At 37.1% G+C, this 26,231-nt stretch overlaps 4 protein-coding genes across 5 annotated transcripts; 2 read left to right on the forward strand and 2 right to left on the reverse strand.

The window, feature by feature from the left end:
* Positions 1 to 6,498: 6,498 nt before the first annotated feature.
* LOC143576709 (uncharacterized) lies at positions 6,499 to 14,879 on the reverse strand. The gene is made up of 3 exons (XM_077060743.1): positions 14,841 to 14,879; positions 7,905 to 8,225; positions 6,499 to 7,053 (listed from the first exon to the last, which is right to left on the reverse strand). The coding sequence occupies exons 1-3, from the start codon at positions 14,877 to 14,879 to the stop codon at positions 6,547 to 6,549; spliced, it is 867 nt and encodes a 288-aa protein (XP_076916858.1). The 3' UTR covers positions 6,499 to 6,546.
* Positions 14,880 to 15,988: 1,109 nt separating this feature from the next.
* Positions 15,989 to 18,541, forward strand: LOC143576711 (uncharacterized). The gene is made up of 2 exons (XM_077060745.1): positions 15,989 to 16,095; positions 16,203 to 18,541. Exon 2 carries the CDS (start codon positions 16,934 to 16,936, stop codon positions 18,539 to 18,541), a length of 1,608 nt encoding a protein of 535 aa, XP_076916860.1. The 5' UTR covers positions 15,989 to 16,095; positions 16,203 to 16,933.
* LOC143576710 (uncharacterized) lies at positions 16,208 to 16,744 on the forward strand. The gene has a single exon (XM_077060744.1). The coding sequence runs from the start codon at positions 16,208 to 16,210 to the stop codon at positions 16,742 to 16,744; it is 537 nt and encodes a 178-aa protein (XP_076916859.1).
* A 601-nt stretch (positions 18,542 to 19,142) lies between the features above and the next one.
* On the reverse strand, positions 19,143 to 25,285 carry LOC143576701 (uncharacterized). 2 transcript variants are annotated; one of them, XM_077060736.1, is made up of 24 exons: positions 25,236 to 25,285; positions 25,002 to 25,136; positions 23,827 to 24,024; positions 23,705 to 23,735; positions 23,428 to 23,612; positions 23,197 to 23,356; positions 23,001 to 23,097; positions 22,732 to 22,901; positions 22,476 to 22,642; positions 22,211 to 22,393; positions 22,045 to 22,134; positions 21,861 to 21,941; positions 21,585 to 21,728; positions 21,408 to 21,490; positions 21,161 to 21,302; positions 20,948 to 21,031; positions 20,694 to 20,855; positions 20,517 to 20,604; positions 20,328 to 20,408; positions 20,165 to 20,231; positions 19,976 to 20,075; positions 19,563 to 19,679; positions 19,432 to 19,488; positions 19,143 to 19,336 (listed from the first exon to the last, which is right to left on the reverse strand). In XM_077060736.1, the coding sequence occupies exons 2-24, from the start codon at positions 25,110 to 25,112 to the stop codon at positions 19,199 to 19,201; spliced, it is 2,736 nt and encodes a 911-aa protein (XP_076916851.1). In that variant the 5' UTR covers positions 25,113 to 25,136; positions 25,236 to 25,285; the 3' UTR covers positions 19,143 to 19,198. The 2 variants fall into 2 exon arrangements, with proteins under 2 accessions (XP_076916851.1, XP_076916852.1); XM_077060737.1 differs by lacking the exon at positions 25,236 to 25,285 and having other exon boundaries at positions 23,428 to 23,609; positions 25,002 to 25,213.
* Positions 25,286 to 26,231: the final 946 nt, after the last annotated feature.

Below are 26,231 nucleotides of genomic sequence, written 5' to 3' on the forward strand. Positions count from 1 at the left end.
CATATTCATTTTATCGCCACTGGCGGTCCCAAATTCAAAAAAGTTGGCCCTCAATGGTCCCCGTTAAATATGACTTAACGGCATTATAGTTTTTTATGAATTTCCAACCAATGTTTTAGGGCTTTTGATCGTTAGGAGGATACGAGTCGATTGGTGTAAAACTTAGTTCGAAACGGTGCTTCAAAATGACGAAACAATGCTTCAATTCAGGTGTTTGAACTTACAAATAACCAAAATCAAGTCGTTTGGATCATTGTTTGGAGCTAAGTTTTATATCATTCGACTCGTATCTTTATTCCGATTAATAGCACTAAAAAGTTAGTTTGAAATAAAAAAGTATAACGTCGTTAAGTCCTTTTTAACGGGGGACCATTGGGGGCCAACTTTTTTGAATTTGGGACCGCCAGTGACGATAAAATGAATAGGGATTATTATCGGCCAATACAATTCAATATGGATTATTAAAATCCAATATTCCAATATAATATAACATTAATTCTTGGGTTGGCCTTACACTCGGGCCAAATAACAATTGAGCCAACAATAAGGGGGTTTTTCCAATATGGTGTGTAATGGTTTCACTCATCAATTTTAATATTTACATTTTAAAAATCAAATAAATTATAGAAAAAGAAATCGAAATGGATCATCTGGTTGGCTGAGTTAAAACCGAGGTGCCCACGTGTTTTAGTGGAAACGCTGCTACCCATTTTCTTCGAAAATACCCCAGCGTACATGTAATGGTGCTTGGGTGTGGGCGGTGTGAGGTGGACAAGGGGCCCACCCCACTACAGACGCCCTAATAAAATTAATAACACATGTAAAGGGGTAAGACTTAACCTTGGATAACTTAATTTGATATTTATCTAGTTTGATTTAAACAAAATTTGGTTTCATTTGTTTTAATTTTTAATTAAAAAATATCTTGACTTGTAAAAAAATAAAAGGGGTTGGATTTAAGGTAACTGGTTGTTAAGTCATAGTTACATAATTTATGTTGTTTAGACAATTATAAGTGACCATATATTGTGACAAAAATGCATTATTTAAACTTTAAATCTAAAAGTGGTATTAACTCTTATATAAACAAGAGCAAAGCACATACGAGAAAGGTACATCTAAAAGATGAATTGGCCTTAATTCATTTCTAAATTTCCTACAAATAAGAACATCTTATTTCACAATCAAAATGAAATAAATATCCAAAATCTGAGAGAACTTACAAAATACCAGAATTGCCTTTTAACTACTTGGACCCGAGACCGAAATCGTTGATGTACTCGTAGCAAAAATACGACCTTTGATGTGATAAAACTTGGATGTAGTTTCTTGCATCGCTCTTACAAAATGTTATTTTCTTGTTATTGAATGTTGTAAAGTCCTTTTCTTGGACGATCAAGAAGGCATAATATCCGGTCAAACAAGTTAAGTAAGATGATTTTATAAACTTAATAATCTTGGGATGATTGAGATTAGAAAGAAAATTGCAACTACTTATTCAATGCAGTTTTATAAAACAATTAGATAATCTTGAAGATCATGTCCACATAATCATTCCTATTGGTTAACAATGTATTAACGGATATAATGAGTTTTTTTTTAAATTAGTTCTTATAATTACCAAAAAAAATATAAATATAATAAAAAAATTTAATAAGCATGAACAGTCTTATTAAGCAACAAAAGACTCACTAAAAGTCCAACGGGTTCACATGAACGTGTTGATTTTAAATTTTTTATATAGGAACACTATAAAAAAAAGATTTCGTAGGGAGCCCATAAGAATTTTAAGGGTGAACCTATAAAAAAGATTTCAAGATTTATGTAGCGATAAATCCCTTAAATCTTCTACCTTGTTTAGGTCTTGAGTTTTAGTCTTGTTAAACCTGTTTTTTGAAATTATCATTTTATTAAGAAAAATTGATTTTCATTGGTCCCAACTATTGTCTTTTGGTCATTGCCAGTCCCAACTAACGAATTGGTCACTGATGGTCCCAACTTTTAATGTGTTTGTTCCTAACGGCCCGCGGCTAACAGAATCCTAACGCGGTTAGTTTCAGGTCACCGGAAAAACGTTTTTGGCCAGGAAAATCAATTCTTTTTGCCGGAAAATACCACCTGAACAACGCCACCACCACCAATTGACTCACCGCCAACCAACTACCATCACCTAAGCACCATCAACTGATTCTGACGATGGTTCTAGGGTTCCGGCAACCTCAATAACTGGGGCTTTTAGAAAAAAATGTTCATAAAGGTACGATACAAAGTTACCATGATGTTTGAAACAAAACTGTTGAGTTTTTGGAAAAAAAAATGTGTGTTTTCCGGCCAAAAACGTTTTTCCGGAGACTTGAAACTAACGATGTTAGAATTCTGTTAGTCGCGGACCGTTAGGAACAAATACGCTAAAAGTTGGGACCGTCAGCAGCCATTTTGATAGTTGGGACCGGCAGTGACCAAAAGACGATAGTTAGGACCAATAAAAACCAATTTTCATTTTATTAATAAATCATCATTGTTAGTAGTTAGGGTTTTTAGTAACCATATCTTTTTATTATGATATTGTATTTTATAATGTTTACCGACCTAACCCAACCAGCCCGAAAACTTTAACATATGGTCGGTGTGCAATCTGACCAACGAAAAATTATGAACCCATAAAATAATTAGGCCCGACACTATTAATAACAATCCCAAACACCCTCTAATACAATGGTGGACCTATGAAATCTTAAGTGAAGAGACTGATCAGGAATAATTTCAGTTTCTGAGACACTAGTTTCCTTTACTTTTTATTAGTATTTTTATTTATTTATTTATCACAACCCCTCTTTAAGATTAAACTTTTATGAACCGTTTGTACCTGACTCATTTTTCACCCGACCTGTATTCAACGACTCGCATACTAATAATATGGTTTATACACCACCCAAATGTGATGGGAATCTTAGTTAGGTTCTTGAGCAATTTTGAGTTACAAGCACCACAACATATTTGGCTTGACCAACTAATCTTTATTTTAATGCAATCAACATAATCCGAAAGGGCAAAAAAGATTAAAAAGAAAGAGAGTTGACCCTTGACTGAGATTCTGCTATATATAACACGATTCTTACACGAAGTTAAGTGGCACCAAAGTGTGTTTATTTTAATGTGGTTAGGTCTCTATGCTTTGAAGATGATGTACCACAAAACCAATAATGGGGTATTAAGACTTTGACTTATTCCAATGTCCAAACACCCTAAAACTCACTCTAATTACTATTTTCTTATTAATTAAACCGATCAATAACCGAGCTTAAGCTACCTGTTTGAGATGCTAGACGGACACGCTAATATGTGTTTGCAACAAAACGTCGAAGAGTTGTATAATGACTAAAACATAATTATGCGTTAGCGCTAATCATATGCTTAGCATATGACTGTTAACATATCCAACTTCAACTATAAGAAATTAAGAACATGCTAAACTTTGACCTAGTCTTTAAAACTAGTAGTTCTAGTCTTCTAGATGGAGAATCATATTTCTAACATTATGTGTGATTCAAACTCTAGTGATGTGAACAAAATGTTACGATATATATATATATATATACAGAGGCGGCCCCTTCGGCCGAGGCACGTAATTTTTGGGGGCCCAAACCTTTTTATGTATATATATATATATATTTATCGGTAAATGATTCTGAGTCAAACGACACCGTTAATTGATCGATTGGGTCATTCATTTTAGTGTCTAAAACTCGCCGGAAAAAGAGGTTTGCATGCCGCCGGAATGTTAGAGGACCGGAGAGTTGGAGACGACAAAGGCACGTGAGTTAGAAATTGTTTTAGTTCAAGTTTTGGGGATATGGCATAAATGCCCCCTGACTTATTACAATATTAATTAAACAAAAAAAAATATTAACCTTGAAGTTTTACAATTTAATTAACTCATTCACCTGGTTTACGAAAAAATAACAAAATAGATGTACAAACAGTATTTACATATGAATCCATACTAAAATGGATGACATTTGAAACCGGTTGACGTGTAATTAATGTGTCTTTATAAATTAAGAGATGATGTTGATTCATATATAGTTTTTTTTACTAACACATTACTAGTTTGAAAATATTAAAGCGTGATGAAGTTTCATATTCCACCATTTGAGATGGCGAAGTACATATTTTCCATCATTAACGCATTTATACACCTAGTATCCATAAGTTTTTTCCTAAACCTACTAATCCAAAAACGAAATTCAAGGTAACATCAAGTTTTAAGGAATGATAAAAATATCCTCTACTCTTTATTTCATAATTACATTTATTAGTTACATGCTAACCACATTTAGTTTTGTTTTAATTATACTCCACACTTAATAACTTCTATTTCAACAACATGTCATTTCTATAATCTTTTAAACAATTTAAAAAACTTAAGTTTTTATTAAACTAACTATCTTAATTCGCATAAATTATGTATTAACAAAATGTGTAAGTATTAAATTTTAGGGGTTTCAAAACCAATGTATTATATTACTACTATATTTTTGCTATGTTTATTGTTATAACATTAACCGTCCTATATAAAAATTAGCTTATGCATTTCGTTATTCATCAAGGCCTACGGCCTTTTTATTTCGGCTCGGCCGAGGTATATAAATTCTCGGAGACGCCCTTGTATGTGTGTATATATATATATATATATTATTCTCGAATCAGGTATATTTCTCATTAAACTCAAAACGATTACAATAAACTGATAAAGTGGCAGGCAAATGGACAACAAATTGCGTGCGCAACTCTCTTTTGAATAGCAAAGTCAATTCTACTAAAAACGAAGCTTTATATATTGAGACACGTTTAATGAAAAATCAAATTTAAATAGACAATAGCTGAAGCTACATAATACACTGCCAATTTGTTATGTGATGTTGAAAATATGTAATGGGAAAGAGAGAGTGGTTAAGCGGTTACATAAGTGGCACATAAAGCAATAGGTATAAGTGGTTATGTGATTCTCGTAGTTTTTAAGAGGAAAACTCATTATGTATTGAACGGTCCACATGTTCAATACAAAAGGTAGAAATCCATGAGAATTGAAAAACGCATTCACATAGTGTCGACTAGAATACTAGATATAGTAAGATACATGCATACCTATATAAAACTTCATTTAATTGCGTAACAGGCTCATATATCATAGTTTAAGTAATATGTCTAATACATGTCTCATTCATTTATTTATGCCTGTGAACGTTCATTTACTTTCTACCCTTATGTTCGTGAATACTCGTTCATTTATGTACATTTATATAATCATTTAGTTCTATAGACTCATTAATTCCAATCTATTTATGAAACTAAAATATAAAAAATTACAATATAGTCCAACTTTATTAATTTCTTTACCGATAAATTAATGTAACATTGACCTTCATATGTTGTTTGCTGAGTTATGCCCGTATATCAATGTTCTTCGTTTACTTTTATGAACCATTCGTAGAAACTATTAACAAACGAACAAAAACATACATTTTCTTAACGAGCGAACACAAACAAGAAAAACTCGTTCCTTCAATTTTTCATGTTCCATCAATTGTTCGATTTAAAAAGGTTAAACGAATTAACACGAACATGCTCCATTCGTGTACATTCAGTTCGTTTACAAGCCTAGTTAAATGACAACACGAAGGTAAGTATGTTTCACTGAATAGTTAATATGAAGGAACATGTTGAATGTATCATTATTTAAGAATTCTTGCAACTTGTAGGTCTTAAAAGGGTCCAAGAGAAGACAAGTTCTGTAATTCATATGTCAACATGGAGTAGTTTAAGTGGGACTTTCTTATCCAAATCAACTCCTTGACTCTTAAAACAAAATATCGTTTTCTTTCACTTATCCAAGTGGGTCAAGCATCGAGAAAGTTGAAGTAGCCGACCAGTTCAAAGGAGTTTATAACGACGGTCCTGTTATCCTTTAGGACGTTCTGTCAGCTTTCACCATCGCCTGGTTGCCATATTGTCAAGCCATCGTCGTTTTCAACTTGACAAAAAGACTTAGCATACACTGTATTACAGCTTGGTTTGGCATGGGTTTTTTTTTTTATATAAAATCCAACTTGCTTGGGATAAAGACAATTTGCTGCTACTGTTGACGCGATAGAGAAAAATAAATTGGTAAAAGAAAACAAAAACGAATGCCTACACCTGTAGCAGCTTTTGTTGATACAATCACAGCTAAAAGAAATGCATACACACAGTTTGACTCGGTCAAAAATCCAACCCTACCCAACCTCAAGTCGGTTAAAAGTATGAAAGTATATCTAGCAAAACACAACTACACAAGGTTCAGGCCAAAAACGAGTTTGGGTCAAAACGGGCCATACTGAGTTTTATAATCTGTAACTAATTTCAAGAACTACATGTGTACCAAAATTAGCAGAAAACAAAAGGTTTTCAAAGGAATAATTATAAACGTTGTACAAGGCATGGTTGCTTAGGATACAAAACAATTTGTAAATAATTTCAAAGCAACTAACAGCCAAAGTTTACGACTTACATTGTTGACATCAGCATTGCTCTGATTTTGGCCCTGAGATCATCAGAAACCTCGGTTGTCGTGGATGGTTGAGTCAGCGGTCTCGGATCTTGAAAAGAACTTGATGCATCAACCGAAGGTTCTCTAGTAGCTCCATTAACGAAAGATACTCCTTTTGACGGACCCGTTATCTCCCCTTCTTCAAGCTCTTCTCTTTCCGAGTTTGGTCCCTTAACATTCTTATCAGCCTTATTTTGGTCTCTCGAATCCTCTTCTGAAGACACATCATGCTTCTCTTTATGCCTAGAGGAGTGGCTTTTCCTATGCTTATGCCTATGAGAAGATTTGTGAGACCCATGTTTTCGTTTTCTTCTAGAATGTTTATCGTCACTGTCATCTTCATCATGTGAAGAATGGTGAGATCGGTGTTTCTTTCTAGAATATTCATGTTCACTATCTTCATCTTCATATCCGTGTTTCTTTCTAGAACGTTCATGTTCACTTTCTTGTTCATCTTCATACGATCGGTGTTAAGAAAATGATTTTGAACCAAGCACACAGTGATAGCAGTCATAGCACAATCATATTAATCAGCTTCTTGTGTTAAGAAAAAATATGTACAATAAATTATTTAGTCAACTTTTTAAATATACATATAAGCTTTTGTTACAACTCCACTCTTAATCATAATTTCTTTGGAAACAGATACCGCGAGGTAAATTAACTTAAGCTAGGAAACGCTAAAATCATGCACAAACCAGCTAAACCTTTCAGCTTAAGGCTAACAGAGAAGAATGTGATTAGACATTAACAAGCGTATTATAAACAACAAGTATTTGTGCCCGCGCGATGAGCGCCGCATATGCGTATTTTGTTAACCATAGACTATTTACAAAAGGTACTAAAATATATGTAAACCCACAAAAATAATTGACATCAAATACACAATAAACTCAAATTGAAACGTTGTTAATTAGAATGGCGAAAACGGTAAACGGCGTCATTTTACCAAGAACAAAAAAAGTAAACCATGAAACGGGTCGCATAACTGTACGTTTGTGCTTTGATCACTTGTACATTCCATTAACAACTCGGTTTTGAACAAAACCGATATCGATAAATAGATAAAATAAGTACGCCGCAACAGAATACTCGGAATTTTGTAAAGCATCGTATCTTAAAGGTTATAAGACACAAACAAAATATTAAATCCACATGACGTTAACATGATTGATCAATAAAAATAATAATAAAGTCAAAAACTGAGTCTAAATGGTAGAGGGGGTCTATTTGTAACTTAGAAAAAGTCATGCTTAAAGCACTTGGACCAAACGCTTTAAACACTTGTAAGACATTAATAGTGTTTTTAATTCACAATCAAAGTTTGTAAATTAATATATATTATATGACAGTTAAGAATAAGTACCTCTTGGGTTCTCTGGAGAACTTTCAGATAGTATGGATGGAATATATTAGATGGGATTAAAAACGGGAATCTTCCATGACCACGGTCTTGTTCCATGAGTACAGTCTCAAACTGTCTCCCATTCTTGATGATGAATTCAACTATCTTTTCAACCAACCGTTTCATTTCAGATGGTGGGTCCACAAGCATAAGCTCAGTTTTGGGAATTGGAGGTAGAGAAGAAGCCCGTGACTTATCTGGTACAGAAGATAGTGAGCCCAAAAACTCTTCCTTCTTTCAATGCATTTGACAAAGAATTCTTTTTTATAACAGGCTCATCTTTGTCAGATGGCAACACGGTTTTCACTGCTGCAAGAGGAATGGTAGCATCTGCATTCACAATGTTCCCAGTGAAGAAACACTAAGTTACCTCGGGCAGATTACGGATAATCTTGGGGTTAAATAGATGTTTCCTCCGAGGGGTTAGACCCGGCAAAGATGGTTCTTCTGATAACCTGCAAAACAGACACCGTGAGCTCGTCACTGAGAAGGGGGGGTACCTCCTTGTGACCACCCTCCGGCATGAGAATCAGACTAGATTGCTTTTGAATATAAGTGTATATTAAGAGATTGCTAGAGCAGATATCAGGTATAATATGTAAGATACGAGATGAGATTAGATGATCATACCATTTGGGGTATTTATAGCCGAAGGTAGGTTTCCAAGAGGGTATAGCCGGCTGAATAGTATTCCTGTTCTACCAACTGTGGCCTACGCACGTGCCATGCTGGTAGTTGGTGGGTAGGCAGCGGCTGACAGTGACCAGGCCTGCTGTGTACTATTCCTTTTCCACCAACTGCCGGCTATGCACGTGGTATGACAGGAGTTGGTGAGTAGGCAGCGGCTAATAGTGACATACAGTACAAGAGCATGCTGCTCGCCATACTGTTGTCAATGAGCTGTCGTATCTCTGGTCAGATCTTTTGCCCATACCTCGTCAGGTACAGTACAAAAGATCCTCCAGTATCGTACGGACTGGCTTATTTGGGCGGGAGTATTCCCCCTCCCGCCTTTGTGCGGGATTGTTCCCGGCTTTGCTCATTCCTTCAGGTGACAACTGAATTATTGAGAGCTAAGTGCCTTGTGCGAGTAGCCTTGCTGCGCGGGTGGCCTTCCCTGATGGATTGTATCCGCAGCTGCGGGAACAGGCGGAGTACTTCACCATTGGGAGGCATTTCCTGCGGGAGCAGCTTGCGTACTGCGCGTAAGGACATCACGTCTCTGAGCATGGTGGGTCCTGCGGATCCAGTTGGTTTCTGCGCAGACGTCTCTCTTCAAGGTGAGTCCTACGGGTCCAACTGGGCTCTGCTGGGACCTACCTCTTCAAGTCCCCCCAGTCCAATGTTCTTCTCATGAATGTTTAATAAAGTAAGGTGAACTTTTGGACTTAACCAAAGGGTTTTGAAAAGGGTTTAGTTTTAAGGTTTTCCATGGGGATTCTTCCCGCGGAAGTCCTTATGTCACTTGCAGAAATTCCCGACTTTCCTGCTTGATCTTTGGGTATGATGCGGGTAGGTCTGTAACCTCCTCGCAAGTCAGGAGTGTTGAATCCCACTTGTGTGGATTCTCCATGAGGTTTTGGTAGTTTTGAACATAGTGATCAATTATGTTAAAACCACCAATTCCATCTTGAAGCTTCAAACAATGTAGTTCTCGACATTCCCGCTATGCGGGGATGTTATTCCCGTTTCCGCAAGCATTGCCCAGAAGATCCTTCTTGGTTTCAATTCCCTGCGGAGCGCTAAGTATGTGAAGGGTTTTGCCTTAACACTGTACCCGCACTCGTCTTACGGTTACTTTACTTCCAAGGTATTCCTGGCGTCAATTCCCTGCGGGTGCTAAGTATGTGAAGGGTTTTGCCTTGACACTGTACCCGCACCCGTCTTATAGTTACTTGGTCGCCAAGGTATTCCTGGCGTCAATTCCCTGCGGGTGCTAAGTATGTGAAGGGTTTTGCCTTGACACTGTACCCGCACCCGTCTTATAGTTACTTGGTCGCCAAGGTATTCCTGGCGTCAATTCCCTGCGGGTGCTAAGTATGTGAAGGGTTTTGCCTTAACACTGTACCCGCACCTGTCTTACAGTTACTTGGTTACCAAGGTAAGGGGTATTTTCCCGCTTTTGAATCTTTTTGAAATTTTGAAATTCGAAGAGTTGGTGAAAGGATAAGAACAGTCCAAACTATTGAAACGTCGTCCGACGGCTTCTTCTGACTGTGTCAGGACGTGCAGGAAGTTATGGCGACGTGACAGTATATGGTCATTCCAAGCGCTTTTTCAGGCGCGTGTGCGCGAATTTTCGGGCGCGTGGCCGCGAAATTACTGGCACGCGTCCTTTCAACAGCGTTTGCCAGCTTGCTTTTTGCCACGTGTCATAGTTTCATTGCATCTGCGATTTCTCTCTCTTCCGCATTAAATTCATCGCATTAATTGCGATTAGTATATGAAGGGGGAGAGGGTCTTTTGTAATCCACACTTTCACTTTTCTCTTCATCTTCAAAACGATTTCCGGCGAATACTAACCTTTTCAGTCGAGCATTCTCTTGAAATCGTTCTCTTTTTCATACCTGCAAGATGTCTTCTGCTCACGATCTTGAGGCTACAGCCCAGGAGGCTGGGGTGTACGCCGAGCACCCGTCATCCACGTCCGACAAGGATGACAAGAGTACTGCTGGCGAGTGCCAGTGTGCTCTGCCTGTCGATCTATATCAGTACATCGTCAGGAAGTTCATGCTCGAGTCTCTCGAGCCTGAGTTTCCTGAACCTCATCAGACGGTGTATGATGCCCCCAGAGGCAAGATCGGGGTATATGCCGCATTCTTTGTCTATAAGAATCTTAGGTTCCCTTTGACAAAGTTTGTGTACCGTGTCCTAGAGAGGCACGGTGTACACCTGACCGAGGTGCACCCGATGGCGATCGCGAAGATTCGCCACTTCGAGTGGGTGTGCCGGATTCTGGGCGTTGAGCCCTTCGTCGACCGCCTGATGACCTTCTACTCTTGGAGGTGCATCCAGGGGTGGTATACTCTGATAACCCGGATCAAGGGTTTGAAGATTTGCGCAACCGAGCGCAGTCTTCGTTCATGGAAGCGGGAGTTCTTTTTTATCTCCGCTCGCGCCATCCTCCTTGCCATGAAGTTCAAGAATGGGCAAGCACTCCCCAGCCTTCACGCCTCCAACTACCAGGAGGCGGAATGGTTCTCAAAGATATCCCGAGTCCAACTCCGGTTTACCGCTTTGCGGAGTCCGGGATGGTGATGCTCGGGATGAGCCGGGTGTGGAAGGATGCGGAGGCGCAAAAGATCCCGATCATCCTCGAATACGGTTTGAACTCTGTTCCTTACGGTATGCTCTGTTTACTTTGTTTATATAGGTTTGTCTTCTAACTGTTTTTCTTTTATTTCAGAGGGGAACGACTTGCAGTCGCTCCTGTATCCGCTGGAGGCTGATAGTCCCGCCCGGATGGGTACTCGTGCTCTAGATGAGAACGAGTTGCCCATCCTTGAACAGACGGCGGATCGGTTCATGGAGGTCTACCCGCCAGGCCACGAGATCCTGAGCGCCAGGCGGCCAGGTAAGGCATTATTCAACCCTCGACCCCTCAATGCTGAAACCTCTGCTGGAATTCCTCTAATCTTGTGTTCTGATGAGGAATCCGCAGATGGTCCCCCGTTGGTGCGGAAGAAGAAGGCTGCCGGCGGGAAGGGGAAGGCGAAGGTGGCCTCCACTGCCGATCCGGTGCCTCGGTCTGATTCAGAGACCGAGAGCGAGGAGGTGGTGGGGAACCCCGGTGGTGATAAGACCACCGCTCCGGAGGCTACGACGACTGTCACCTCCGGAGAGCCCAGGACGACAACGGTGAGCGGCGTGAAGAGGCCGGCTCCATCGGGTTTATCCCCGCCTGTCCGCACTTTTAGGCTCAAGAAAACCCGTAAGTACAAACTTTATTTTTAACTTCATAGCTTTCCATCATTAATACTTATCTTCTTTGTGCAGGCGTGGATGCTACCGCATTCCAGGGTGGAGCGGGGAGGAGTACCTCCGGACCCATGACGGTAGGCTTGGTCAGCCTACCTGTGGCGACGACTCAGGCGGCTGCGCCTGTTTCAGTTGGTTCAGTTGCTCACCCAGTTGAGCCAACTGTTCCAACTGTGATGACATCACCGCCGGCTGTCAGTGCCATATTTACCGCATCTTTCACTGAGCCGGCGGTTACTTTTTCTGCGGACTCCGCAGCGGCGACCACGGTTGTGAGTTCACCTACGGTGAGTTCACCTCCGTTGGTTTCTACTACCGCGGCGGCCTTCACCATGCCTCATCCGTCATCGGCAACGACGGCCGATCCTTCAGGTATGCATGGGGCTTCTCGCCAACCTCTGCCTCCTTCCCATCTACCTGACCTCTTGGACGGATTTCCCTTGGGTTCAGGTGATGGGTTTGGCGGCTATCGGCCTGTTGTTGACCCTACAGGTGCGTAGGGTTCTTTTGGCCTCTTTTTTTTTTATATCATCTTTTCCTAACTGCTTTTTGTTTTTTGCAGTGTCGGATTCCAATGAAGTGTATGTTCCACGATGGAACATCCGCCGAGGAACAACCCTTCGCACACCTGTGGAGTGCGTGGAGTGGGCTCGTCACGCAGCTCCCAGTGGTGCGTTGGGGGAAGCCATGGCTAGCTACCAGGAGGGTAGGCTAACCAATGAGCTTCGGGTTCTCCTGGCCCGGATGCAGCCGCGCGTCGAGCTGCTTTGTCGTGAAAATGACAAGTTAAAAGCAGCTCGCATTCAAGAAGTAGCTCAGGCGCGGGCTGTCCGGGAGGAGAATAGGAGGCTCTCCGCCGCTGCTGCGGAGAAGGAGAAGGCGTTCAAGGCCCTTGAAGTTGAAGTTCAGGCCCGTCTCGAGGCCCGTTCCAAGGCTGCCCAAGCTGTTAACGAACAGCTTCGGCTGGCTAAGGAAACTGCTCGGAACGCAACTGAAAGGGCCACCAAGGCTGAAGCTGTTGCTGAGCCTCTACGCCTCGAGAATGAGGAACTTAAAGCTAAACTAGAGGCGCTCCAACAGGCTCATGATGCCTTGGCGATGGAAGACGCGAAGAAGCTCCAAGAGATCCTGGACCAGAGAGGGGTGCTTGACCAGACTGAGCGGAAGCTAAAGGGCGTTGAAGAGGCTGCGGCTAAAGAAGTGTTGCTTGCCAACCTCAACAAAAGTGAAGCCGAACGCGCCCGTAACCAAGCTCAAGCCGCCCTCCAAGAAGCTCTGGTTGCCAAGGAATGGCTTCTTCGAGAAGCGTTGTCTCAGGTAAGCTTAACTTCATAATGTCTTTACGCTTTTCTTTGTAAATAGAAAAGGTTTTGATACTTGTATTTTTTCTTTTTGTAGGTTGTGCATCGGGTCTTCACGGAGACGTCTTATGACGATGCTATGAGCGCAGCCCTCAACGCTTCTCATGAGGATGGGGAAAAGGCCGGCTTCCTGCTTGGTCTAGGGTTTGTTGAGAAAGGCATCCCGCCTTCCAACTTCCCTTTGTATGATGTGAATACTGAAGCTGTTTATGACCAAGCAGTGAATCAGTATGCCGCCTTCCCGCATCCGGTGGTGGAGAAGGTAAACGAAGTTGCCGCTGCTGATGATGGGCTAGCTATCCTTAAAGCTTTCCTTGAACCGCCACACTCTGCTGATGGTGCGGGTCCAAGTGGTAGTGGTCCTGAGGCTTGATCTTTAAGATCCCTTTCCACCATTAGAGTAGATTTTTATTTTTGTATAGCTTCTTTTGTATGCGGGTATGTACCTAGCAATCTTTGTAATGATTGAATTTCGATGGAATAAAGACTATTTGCCAATCCCTTGCCTTGTTTATTTCACGCATATTCTGATTTAACTTAGCAATTTTCTTAGTACTTAGATAATTTAACTTTTCAACGTGGTAGATAATAAGTTAAAGTTTTGCGTCCTCTTTCATGATTGTGCGGATAAAACCGTCACTTGCACTTAGTAGGATGGCTAAACTTTACGTATATCTGACCTGCGTGGAAGTTTTCCTCATCTTTTCCTTTGAAATTTTCTAAGTGTTTAGAATAAGTTAATCTTTGGACGTGGTAGATAATAGGTTGAAGTTTTGCTTCCTCGTTCGTGATTGTGCGGGTAAGACCGTCACTTACACTTAGTAGGATGGCTAAACATCCAAAAATGGCATGGAACCATCCTAGACTATCCTTAAACAAAAGCCTAAAACATGTCTAAAACAACAAAAAAACGTATTCTACGCTATGCACCTTGTTTATCTCGGGCCCTTGCTTACTAACCCGAATGTGTTTATAGCATTCCTTCGGTCATAATCACTAAACCGAATGTGTTTAAACAAAGTTTAGTATGTTTAATTTAGTTTTTAACCAAAAAATATGGGTATATAAAGGTGTTTAGGTTTGGAATTCTAGTGAAAGTTAGTAGTTATAAATAAAAAATTAACAATGTGTTTAATATTAATTAGGGAATTCTTTTTTGTTAAAAAGTTATGTGAGTTTACTTATTACTTATTTCGAATAAAAGAAAAAGAAGTATAAGAGTCAAAATCATACAATACATCACTCACACGACCACACATAAATATAAGGCATCACCACACGACCGCACATAAACATAAGGCATGAAAAGTTGAATTTTTAAATATTAATCTTTACAATGAATATTGCTAGAAAGTTGAGTCAAGAGTTAAATTTGGCATATATTTATATACTTATAATTTCAAGAATTGGTGACCTTATTTATGCATCACCACTTACATCTTATTATGTATAATATCTTATTATGTATAATACATGTTTATCACTACTTTTATTTTTTTCCTTATACCATCAACTGACCATTTCTCAACAAATACCCAATGTCCATTTCCACTTCATAAGATCATCATGTTCTCATCAAATACCCAATTTTCATTTCCACTTCATAAGATCATTTGTGTAAATATATTTGTCTTTAAAAAAGAAATTATATAATTGCCATTGCATTCCGTCGTTAACTAAAAGTTAAAAATAGGAGATCTGGGTTTAAGTTCCACATATGACAAATAAATATGGGGGTTTCCTCTCGATGGCGGATTGGAGATAATTGGATTGGTCATTGGCCAATTGGTTATCCAAATGGATGTTAAACAAAAATAAAAATCTGAAACACCACAGCATAAAAGCTGCCTTTTCAATAATGGATCAACGACCAATTTCGTGACAACGTGTGGACATCGTTAATTTCTTCTGTTACAGTTTCATAACCCCGCCACAACATGGGTGGTCAATATACTAGTTAATTCTAAATGATAATTTTTACCCTTTTTTCGAACGAATAAGAGGAGTTATGAGATAATGATTATAAAAAAAATGTAATATTGTCTTCAAATGGGTTAACATAAAATGTAAAGAGTTTGTGGCATTAATCCCAAATCTTCAAATTCAGTAAGAATAACTTATGATAAATGTTAAGTAGAGGTTACTCTAAAGAAAATATAGTAAGATAATAAATAAAAAAATTAATATAGTAAATTATCAAGGCCGAACTATAATATCCGGAAAAGGTTTACCAGAACCTCCGAGTTTCAAAATATTTAGCAGAACAGTATATACAAAAACTAGAGTGAACCCTTTAATAAAATACATTTAAAATTGAACAAGTGTTGTAGTGCTTAGGGTGCAAATGAGCTTTATCCGAACCCCATCTCGACTCGTTTAACTAACACAATATCGATCTCGGCTTGTTTACTATCTAGTAATTAACTTTTATACATTTATAAATTACAAATTGTGTGTGTAGATATAATATCATAAAAATAACAGACTAGTTTAGGCTCACAAACAAACTTGAACTCGATAAATAAAGCTTGTACTTGTTTAAGCTCTGTTCAATAAAGTTTTTTCATGAGACGATCTCGAGTAATTCACGTGTCCTTAAAACATTACTTTTACTTGTTTAATAATTAGGGTTTGTTTTTGAAAGTTACAAACATCAAAACTGTAACAATACAGCCGCCCCATCGAACCATCGTCCGCTCCGGCCACCGCCGCGGCGCCGCCAGTCCTCACCACCGCCAGCCGACCACCGTTCACTTTACCAGGTTTCACTCATTGTATCACTTAATTAATTACTGTTTTACCTTTTAAATTATTAAGTTGTTAACTTGAACTAAATGTTAATTTGTTAAAACTTGAAAATAATTTATAGGTATAATGAATATTAAGAGATATTTTCAAAGCGAACCATCAAACGTTGGATCATCATTATCGTCAAGTAGTAAACCGTCGAAAATAGATTTGGATGACCTTCCCCGGGACCCTTCCGAACGGAAACCGATTTCATCTTACCACCCAACTCAAAAGGATGGAATTAGACTCGCGTATCTACTTAGAGGTCCGTGTCAGCCAACCGAGCATGATTTTCCACAAACAAATTATAGCGGTAAGTTAAGACGTTTTAATCCTGATTGGTATGCCGGTGAATTTGGAAACTGGTTGGAATATAGTGTCGAGGCTGATAAAGCGTATTGCTTGTATTGTTACTTGTTTAAGGAGAGTGGACAAAGTGAAGCGTTTGTGAGTGAAGGGGTACAGTGTTGGCAGAAGGCTCGGGAGAAGTTTGGTGGTCATGTTGGTAAATGTAATAGTTTTCATAACAAAGCGCGTGAAAAAGGGGAAGATTTAGTTAAGCAAGCTCGATATATAGATGTGGTTGTTGATGAAGGAACTGATATACCGAAAAGACAATGAGGAGTCCGATTAAATGCTTCGATTAGACTTGCTAAAGCGTTGTTGAATGGTGCGATAGATTTTTTTGGTGATGATGAGTCTGAAACGTCTCTCTATAGAGGACATTTTATAGAGTTTTTAGAATTGTTTGGAGAATTAAATGAAGAAATTAGTGAGGTTGTATTAAGTAGTGATCCCGGGAATAACCAAATGACGGCTCTACCATTCCAAAAGGAAATTTGTAATTGTTTTGCGGAAGAAGTATTAAAGAAGATATTTGAAGAGCTTGGCGATGATGTCTTTTCCATTTTAATTGATAAATCGAGAGATATTTCTGAAAAGGAACAAGTGGCCGTGGTTTTGAGGTATGTTGATAAATTAGGATTTGTGAAGGAACGGTTTATTGGTCTTGTGGAAGTTATGGAAACAAGCGCGTTATCTCTTGAATATGCAATTGATGAATTATTTGCTTGCCACAATTTGAGTTTTGGTAGGGTTAGAGGTCAAGTATATGGCAGGGCAAGCAGCATGTTCGACGAGTTTAATGATTTGAAAGCTTTGATTTTGAAAGAACATTCTTCAGCATATTATGTTCGTTGTTTTGCTCACCAACTTCAACTTGTCGTTGTGGCCCTTGCAACCAAACATCATGAAATTTATAAATTTTTTAAAGAAGTATCAGATTTAGTAAATGTTGTTGGTGCATCTTGCCAACAAATAGATTCAATAATAGAATGTCAAAGAGAAAGATTGGGGTTGAATCCGCAGCTGGAAGTTGAAACCGAAAGTGAAACGAATCAAAAACTGTCACTTGCAAGAGCCGGATATACACAGAGTTCTCACGAAAAAACAATTCTTCGTTTGCTTGCTTTATATCCTACTGTTATTGACGTGCTTGAATATATAGAAACTTCAAGAGAGATTAGTGCGGACAAAAGTCAAGCAATCGGTCTTCATATATACATGAAAACTTTTAGTTTTGTATTTTATTTACATTTGATGAAGCACATCTTGTGTGTTACTTCTGCATTGTGTGAAGCACTTCAAAGAAAAGATCAAGATATTATGAATGCAATTGAGCTAGTTAAATCGACTAAAGAAGACTTAAAAAGTTATCGTCTTGAAGGTTTTGACTTGCTTTTGAAAGATGTGACATCATTTTGTGACAAATATGATATTGAAGTGGTTGATATGAAAGCCGAGTATGTTGACCCGATGTGTCGAAGAAGGAAAACCGGCATCACCAACCGTGACCATTATGTGGTTAATAATTTCAACACGGTTCTCGATATGCAAATCAAAGAGCTTGAAAACCGCTTTAATGAGGTAACCACTAACTTGCTTACGTATATGAGTTCTTTGAGCCCGTCTTGTAGTTTTAGTGCCTTTAATAAACTAAACTTGTTAAAGTTGGCCGAGATGTATCCGTATGATTTCAATTTTGATGAAATAGACAAGCTTATGTATGAACTCGGCCATTACATTACTGATTTGAAAGAAGATGAGCGATTTGCCAACTTGAACGGGGTAACTGATCTTGCCAAAATGATGGTGGAAACAAGAAAACACATTGATTATCCATTGGTCTATCGTTTAATAAAGTTATCATTAGTTTTACCGGTTGCAACGTCAAGTGTTGAAAGATGTTTTTCTTCAATGAACGATGTGAAGGCGGATCTATGTAATTACAGGACGAGTGATGGATACAAGAACGATTCTTGCATTTGTTACATAGAAAGAGAGTTATTCCAACAAGTTTCGGTCGAAGATGCGATGCAACGATTTCAAATGATGGAAAGTAGTAGGGAACAGCTATAGGTAGTTGTGGTCTCAACTCGTAATCGACAATTTGCAATTATATTATGTGAATTTTAATTTCTAGTGACGATGTCTTTTTATTATTTTATCGTATTCTTATTATGTGATGAAAATGGAGCATCTAAATGTTAATCGTTTATGTGATATAGTTAAATTTGATCTGACGGTCTAATTTTGATTTATGAGTTGTCAAGTTTCTTTAGTATTTGGTGTATCTGGATTGAAAATGTTACACAGGTCATTAGGTCAATCAATTTTTGGGAGTATAATGTGATCAGAAAGTGGAGTATGAATCACAACAGTGAATATTATTGTGTTGAATCACTTAGTATTCATGTTGTAACAAAACTTAAATTGTGATAAATTGTATCGTGTTGAAATCGTATTTAAAAGGGGAAAACGGAAGACAAAAACTGATGTAGGTGAAGCTCGAGCTATATATATAACCCATCTAGACCAAGCCAAGCTCAAGTTTAAAAACTTGAATTTATAATTAAAAGAATCTATAAGAATTTAACGAGCTTAAATTTATAATGATTATAATTTGTGTAAAAAAGTACATCTATATAGTAAATATCTTGTTTCACAAATCCTAACATAAAAACTTCACAACAAAAATACTACAAATAAAATGGTCCATTTTGTGTTTGATCTCAATCATTCTCCCCCAACAGATATTGGAGACTGTTTATGCACAAAATCAGTAGTTGACTGCAAATATTTGTCATCACCTCCAAGACACGATACAGCTGTTTCCATCAACTTAGAGCATACAGACGATATCTCAAGATTCACCTGAACAAACAGAAAATCAAAGTTGAATTAATAGTTGTTAAATTGTTCGTTATTTTATTTGTACCAAATGATAAAATTTTTTATAAAAAACTTACTTTCAAAAACGAGGCGATGCAGTTGCAAGCTTCAAGTGCCAGTTTTCCTCGTGTAACCTGAGCAGGATTATTAGTATCACGATAAACATGTTAAAAATTCGGTAAATGCGTGCTAATTTTTACTTGATCACCTGTGAAGATTCTTGTGCAATAGTATCAACCATGTTTTGAAGAATAACCCTAGATAACGACCCAAGTTCTTGAGAATATGTTGCATCACCAAGAAATAAACGATCATTGGCAATAACCTGAAAATAAATAATCAACCCTCATCTCATTTCAGAAATTTCTTAAAAAGTTAAAAGGAAACTGGTCAAATGGATTGAACGGGTCAAATGAGTTGAAAATCACCTAAAATGTAATTCTAAAGTATTAAAACTCTCAAAATCGTTTTATTCAAAAAGTTACATTATTATTAGATTTATATAATTTTGGTCACATTTGACTCGCAAGCTCATAAAAACTTAAAATTTTGAAATTATCTTGTTTTGACACGTTACGGTACATTGAATTCTAAAAGATGTAAACAGGATTTCAGAATTACCTCTTCGTGAATTGCATGATATGGGAGCTCATTTTGAGCAAATGTAGCAGATAATGAAAGAAGAGAACATAACACCCTTATCCTTAGTTTTGGTGTAACCCTACAAAATTGTCATAAATCATGAAACAAGTATAAATATATATATCTGTTTCCATTATCAATTTAAGATTTGAAAGATGGAATCCTAACCATGATTGTGAATCAAGCAATGATAATATGCTCTTTGGGATATACATAGCTCCTTGTTCCGAATTACCTTTAACAAGAAAACTAAACATAAGTTAACTAAAAAAGATTCAAATTGTTTATTATTTTATAAAGTTGAAACACAATGATAACTGTATGTAATAACCTGGAACCATGAGCATGAAGCTGCACAGCTTTCTAGTTAATGAAACAATACTATCAGCATCTTCATTGGATTTCTTCAAACCTACAGGCCCAAGAGATATAAGACGATGCATCTTTTCAATAAAGTAATATGAGTCAAATACGATTACAAAAACAAAACTAAAACACTAATGTATCTGGCATAACTGACCATCTACAAAATAAACATTTTGTAAGCAGCAGACTGCAGAATCTAGAAGTCCATCTGAATGAGAAATCAAGCCTCCAAACAAACAAATCTGAAGATTAAAATGAATTATAATAATAATATTAATAGAAATGCTCGTGATCGGTTGTTGTTAACAGGTCAAATATTGCAAATGCTTACCTCTGCGGTTTCAAGATATAAGATTAACTGCCTGGAATAAGATGGGATAGATGGTATTGTAACTTCATTAAAAGTGATGCAAGATTTTATAAAATTGAGATTATCCTTTTTCTCTTTCAAAGCTCTGGTAGCTAAAAGATTGCTTGAATGAACAAGAATCTCCTGCAAATTGAGTCAAATAGTCAGCAATTAAAGTTAATGCATTTGTTAATTTAAAAAAATTGACATAGCAACTACAAATAAACACTGTATACCTTCAGATCATTCATGCTACTGAAAGCTCCACGACACTCAACCAAGAAAGTCAAATGGCGATCCAAATCCATACCATGGTCAACCTAACAATAATGGACAGTCAACATTACAAACTATACACATTGAATGTTTTGATGAAGCAAATATCATGGAATAAAAATAAACTTATAAACATACATAATAAGCCTTAATTAGACCAGAAGGCAAATTACCTTATCAACAAAACGAGCAACCAAACGCTCTGCTTGTTGATTATCATCCTGTCTCATGTTTGAAAAGTCTGCATTATCATGCAGAGACTGAGCAACATCAAAAAGCAGTTTTACAGTGGTCAGATCATCAATGCGATCCTTTCTGCTCAATTATAAATGCCAAAAGAACCAAATAAATTAACAGTTTTTCCAATATTTCCCGAGCTACAACTTGTAATTGTTTTCATATTGTAACAGAAAACAGTACCTTGTGGCATTAGTGAGGATGTGCATACATACAACGCTTCTTGAACTCCCATGCATGACATCTAATATGTCAACAAAATAATCCTGTAGTAAGAAAAAATAACTATTATCAGATTAATAGTTATTTGAACATTTTGAAATTTGAACATATTATGTTTCTGTTTCTTGTTTAGCTTACCAGATCAAAAACATATTTCATGTCATCAAAATGTGTGACCAGCTTAACAATGATTGATTGCAGGCTAGCCATTTCATCTTCAGTAACCACTTCATTGCACGATCTTTCATATATTTCACTTAGAATAGAACTTAGAGATTGATCCTGAAAAATTTAGACAAAGTGCATAAGTTTGTGGGCAAACAATACAACATCAACTGCAGAAACTAACTGAAAACATATAACCTGACTTTAGTGCCAAATAACTCTAATTAAATCATAGTTCATAAAATGTACCATCTTATAATAAAGAATAATATCCATATAGGCATCCAAGATCTTCAAGTACTCATCAAGAATCTTCCTTTTGTTAGCAGCCTGAAATGAAACTTTAGAATTAAGTGGAAGAGTTCATTTCATTTGATGACTAAAAATATTATTAGATATAGCAAACCGACATTCCTTGACGTTTCAAAAGTACCTGAATTACTTCATCGATTACTGCATCAACCATGTTCAGTTGATCTATTCCCTCACAAAGCTTCAATCCAAGCATCTTGTAATTTAAACACTGCACAGATAACAGCTTTAACAGCTTGATAATGCATAAAGTAAATTTAATAAAAGTAATTTCTTCTACAAAATACCTGGTCAAACGAAAAATCACTACTGCAGTCAACAAGGTGAAGAATTTCTAAAGCATTAGAACAAACTACTTCAATTGGAAGCTCCTTGAGTAAATAATGCAGGATTATTGATATCAAAGGAGCTTTCCCATTTAACTTTAATGGGCTTTTCCCTAATTCAAGTCTCACAATCATATCAGCAACCTGTGAATATCAGTAATACTGTTTATTAAACAGTTAAATTGAAAGCAATGAATATATAGTCATAAAGTCAGCATTATCTAACCTTGTTTGGATCCTTAAAAATGCATCTCATAGTATACGCAATTGTTGGTTCCATCAAGCTAATAAGCAACTTGTGATCTCCCAAAAAGTTCCCATACTTGGTTACTTTTGTAGATACAATTTGCTTCAGTATAATTTTTTGATCACTTATGCAAGTTACTAGATGCCCTACATAATAGTCAAAAACACGTTAAATTATATGTATAGACCAATAAATATTTATATGCTTCACGTTAAAACATCAAAAAAACATATACCTGTATCGCGTTGGGGAAGTTTTTGGGCGCGATGAATCAAAAAGAAGCGACAGTAAGCTGATGCCAATGGATCTGCAATTCCTCTTATCATCATAACCAGACGCATGAGGTCATTCGTGACATCATCACGCAGGAACCGCCAGCATGGCAATATAGCAAGCTCAAGATAGCTAAAGAAAAATGACAAATTAGCAATTTCACTAAGTTTAATTGTTACGCATATATAATATTATAATGTACCGAATGAAAGATAAGAATAAGGGATTCACATGCGTGGAAGAAGCTCGTGAATGGAAGCAATTTTTCTGAACCAGTTATTGCATGTCTCTTTGGCTTCAATGCATATATTATTTGCTTTAAAGTCATCTGCGAATTGTCATGTATATCTTTGTTAAATTCAATAACATCATACACATTGGTGGTGAAATAATTTCATAATTCTGTGACTGCAGAGGAAATAAAAACCTGATAAAGTGCAAATCTTGGTCCCGTCATCTACAAACTCAGCTTTCTCCCTAATTCGCTCCCATACCATATCACCTAACATGTCCATTATATCAGTAGCTAGAACAAATAAAGTTGGATAAAATTGTGCCACACATGTGTCCATCAGAAGCCTAGCAACCTGCAGGGTGACAAACTTTTAATTTGTACATTACAAAATCATATTAAATAAAGGTAACACAGAGGAAAAACCTTAATTGACAACTTTAAAGATGTTACACGATCACCAGAACGCCAAGAATGCGTGATCTCATCTTTAAGTTCATGCAGTTGTTTGATATACTCCTGCTGACTTACAGCCTTGAACCCTTTTTCAGACAACTTTTCAGAATCATTCAGTTCATCTGATTGTGAATTTGCTGGTAGTTCTCCGACTGCTATTAAAAAAAAATAAAGAAAATTCATTTTTAAATTAATCAACAGGTAGAAAGATAGAAGCAGAAATATGAAAATTATTAACAAACCATACCCTTCTTGCCTCTTATAGTTTTGCTTGACAACTGTAATCAGAAAAGATCCAGGTTAAGCGCTACTTATAGGGCATCGTATGTTTTATTTATACAATATTGTTTAAATTTTAAAGAGGCTTACAGCAGAAACTGTAATCATTTTAGGCACATGAAATCTCTGCATTAATAACTTATTAAAAGAAGACCATTCCTTTGTTGATAGATGAGAGGTTGTTTGACTAGCAGGATGTTTTTCGGCAACAACTGTATCTGCAACAGTTTCAGGTATTTCTGTTGATAGACCCCTTAACGGGTCAAAGAATTCGACGCTCACATTATCCTGTCATGCCATATGATTAAACTTAGCCCTGTGAAACATCAATATAATACTTATTGTAATAATCTAAGTCAATTATTATCTATTTTTAAATAATCTTCATTTAAAGTGCCTTTCAGTATAGATCATAGACAATGTGATCATAATATTCAATTTAAAAAAAAAACAATAAAATCAATAACCTAGAAATTAACACCAAACTTATTAGGTTTTGATCAATAACCGTTGATGATTCATGAGAACTAACGCCTGGATAATCTGAAGAGTCGTGATACACTTTCAGATTGAATTAATTTGGTGCTTCGTCCAAAATATTAAATTGAATATAACTTAGAAGTGACAAGAATTTCATATATGTTCTATGTGAATTTTTAGAACCACTAAGTTCAACCATTATGACATATGTGAAGTATAAGGGTTAAAAAACTGCATTTGGCAGTTTCCATTTCAAAAATGCAGGGCCGGCTCAATCACTTTGGTGGCCTAAACCGATGTTTAAAAACAAGACCTTGTAAAAAAATTTATCTTGCTTTCACTCCAAAAAAAATAATAAATCAAGATGTTTTCATCATTTTTTGCAGATAGATAAGCAATGCAATTCCTCACACCTTCACAGACCTATTTCAATTTAAACACAGCTCAAATCACACTCATTAAGTTAAATCCCATATTACACATGTATAATTATTAATTTTGTTATGGAAATTCGAGGCCTAAAATCCTAGTTTCATTTCGCTGTCCCTAGAGACGGTCCTAATAAAATGCACCCTATATAGACCACGTATTTGCTCGACCTCATTGCTTAGTGTTTTCGGCCGTAAGATCATGATAAACTCAAACAAGGTTACACTCCGCACCTCCTGACCTGTTTGATGAATATTATGATACGCATTGGTCAACAGGTCAATTCAATTACACTAAAATATATAACAATAACAACATAACCTAACAATCGGTTAACGAAGGAACGATCACTAAACCTGCGTGTTTGATGAAACTGAAGGCGGACATAGAGGATGTGAAGATACTGAAACTCGAGTGAGTGAATAGGCTTCTTCTGCAGCTCTGTAATCACGCGGTTTAAACTCCATTACCGATGCGATCGATCATAAACCCTAAGTGAACGTATGAGTTCACGTTAATCAGCAACAAGTTTAGCTGTCAATTGAAGGCGATTAAACCGATGTAAACACAATGGAGTTATGATGATTTACCTGAATGAATCAGATGCATGAACACTTGGATTCTAGGGTTCAATTGAGCTACTGATTACTCATGTGTGTGATGATATTGACTTTCAACTGAATCTACTGTGGTTGGGTTTTATCGTTAGATTATAACCGAAACTCAAACCGAAACTGAACCGTGAGTTTTGATTTTCAAACGAGTTAGTCGGTTAATGGTTCGACTGGGGTTTTGGTTATTTTCAATTCGGTTATTTTGAACGGTTGCGACCAAACCCCGTCATCCAAAAAAACCTTATTTTTTACTTGAATGAGCCCAAAAGTATCTGAATTGATTGTCATAGTGTTTCTAAAGTACCCGAATTGATTGCCCTGATGTTTCTAAAGTGCTCGAATGCACTTTTCAACACACACCAATCATTCATTTTAGGCTTTCATTTCGGGTTCCCATACATGATTTCTTTAAATACAATGGGCTTGCGGCGTAATTAGAGAAGTGCCCGATGAAAATAAAGAGTTTTCGGTTGCGTCATGTACACATTTAGTAGCATGTAGTGTTTGTTGCAAACTGGGTTGAATATTATAAGTGCAAGCTTATGCCTCTTTATATGTTTTCTATATAAGTAATGTATGTTTTATAATTTTCTAAAGACAAACAACCTTACAAATTAAAAAGAAAAAAATTGATTCAAGCTCTCTCTTAGATCACATGAGAAAAAAGTCCGGGTATTTATGGTGAGAAATAGATTTAGCAAATCAATCTCTTGATTGTGAACATGATAATATAGCCAACTCTTTGAAACTTTATCTTATCAGATCGTTAAAAATTTATGTTAAGTATGGTCACATTGATGCAATGATTTGTTTCTCGATCCTTATATTTGGTTTGTTTGGTGTATTATATCGATCCTTATATATGCTAGTCTCATTCAAGCTTTGATCGTTAAAAAACACATTAATTATGAATGAATTTAGATACTTTCAAATTTGGAAAATGGCATTATGCATTAACCTTACGATATTATA

This window comes from Bidens hawaiensis, unplaced genomic scaffold, assembly GCF_021521415.1.
Source record: "Bidens hawaiensis isolate Kalapana, Puna unplaced genomic scaffold, B.hawaiensis_p1.1 tig00028273_1, whole genome shotgun sequence".
Taxonomy (NCBI): Eukaryota; Viridiplantae; Streptophyta; class Magnoliopsida; order Asterales; family Asteraceae; genus Bidens; species Bidens hawaiensis.

Coding starts and splice junctions, on each gene's coding strand:
- LOC143576709 (XM_077060743.1), bottom strand. CDS start 14,879: ATGGACATTGGGTATTTGTTGAGAAATGGTCAGTTGATG. Junction 8,226..14,840: donor TGAGAAATGGTCAGTTGATG/GTATAAGGAAAA, acceptor CATTGAAAGAAG/GAAGAGTTTTTGGGCTCACT. Junction 7,054..7,904: donor TTAATTTACAAACTTTGATT/GTGAATTAAAAA, acceptor TCTTAACACCGA/TCGTATGAAGATGAACAAGA.
- LOC143576710 (XM_077060744.1), top strand. CDS start 16,208: ATGAATATTAAGAGATATTTTCAAAGCGAACCATCAAACGTTGGATCA.
- LOC143576701 (XM_077060736.1), bottom strand. CDS start 25,112: ATGGAGTTTAAACCGCGTGATTACAGAGCTGCAGAAGAAGCCTATTCA. Junction 23,357..23,427: donor CTTTAAAGTTGTCAATTAAG/GTTTTTCCTCTG, acceptor GTCACCCTGCAG/GTTGCTAGGCTTCTGATGGA. Junction 22,394..22,475: donor TTTTTAAGGATCCAAACAAG/GTTAGATAATGC, acceptor TGATATTCACAG/GTTGCTGATATGATTGTGAG.
- LOC143576711 (XM_077060745.1), top strand. CDS start 16,934: ATGACGGCTCTACCATTCCAAAAGGAAATTTGTAATTGTTTTGCGGAA.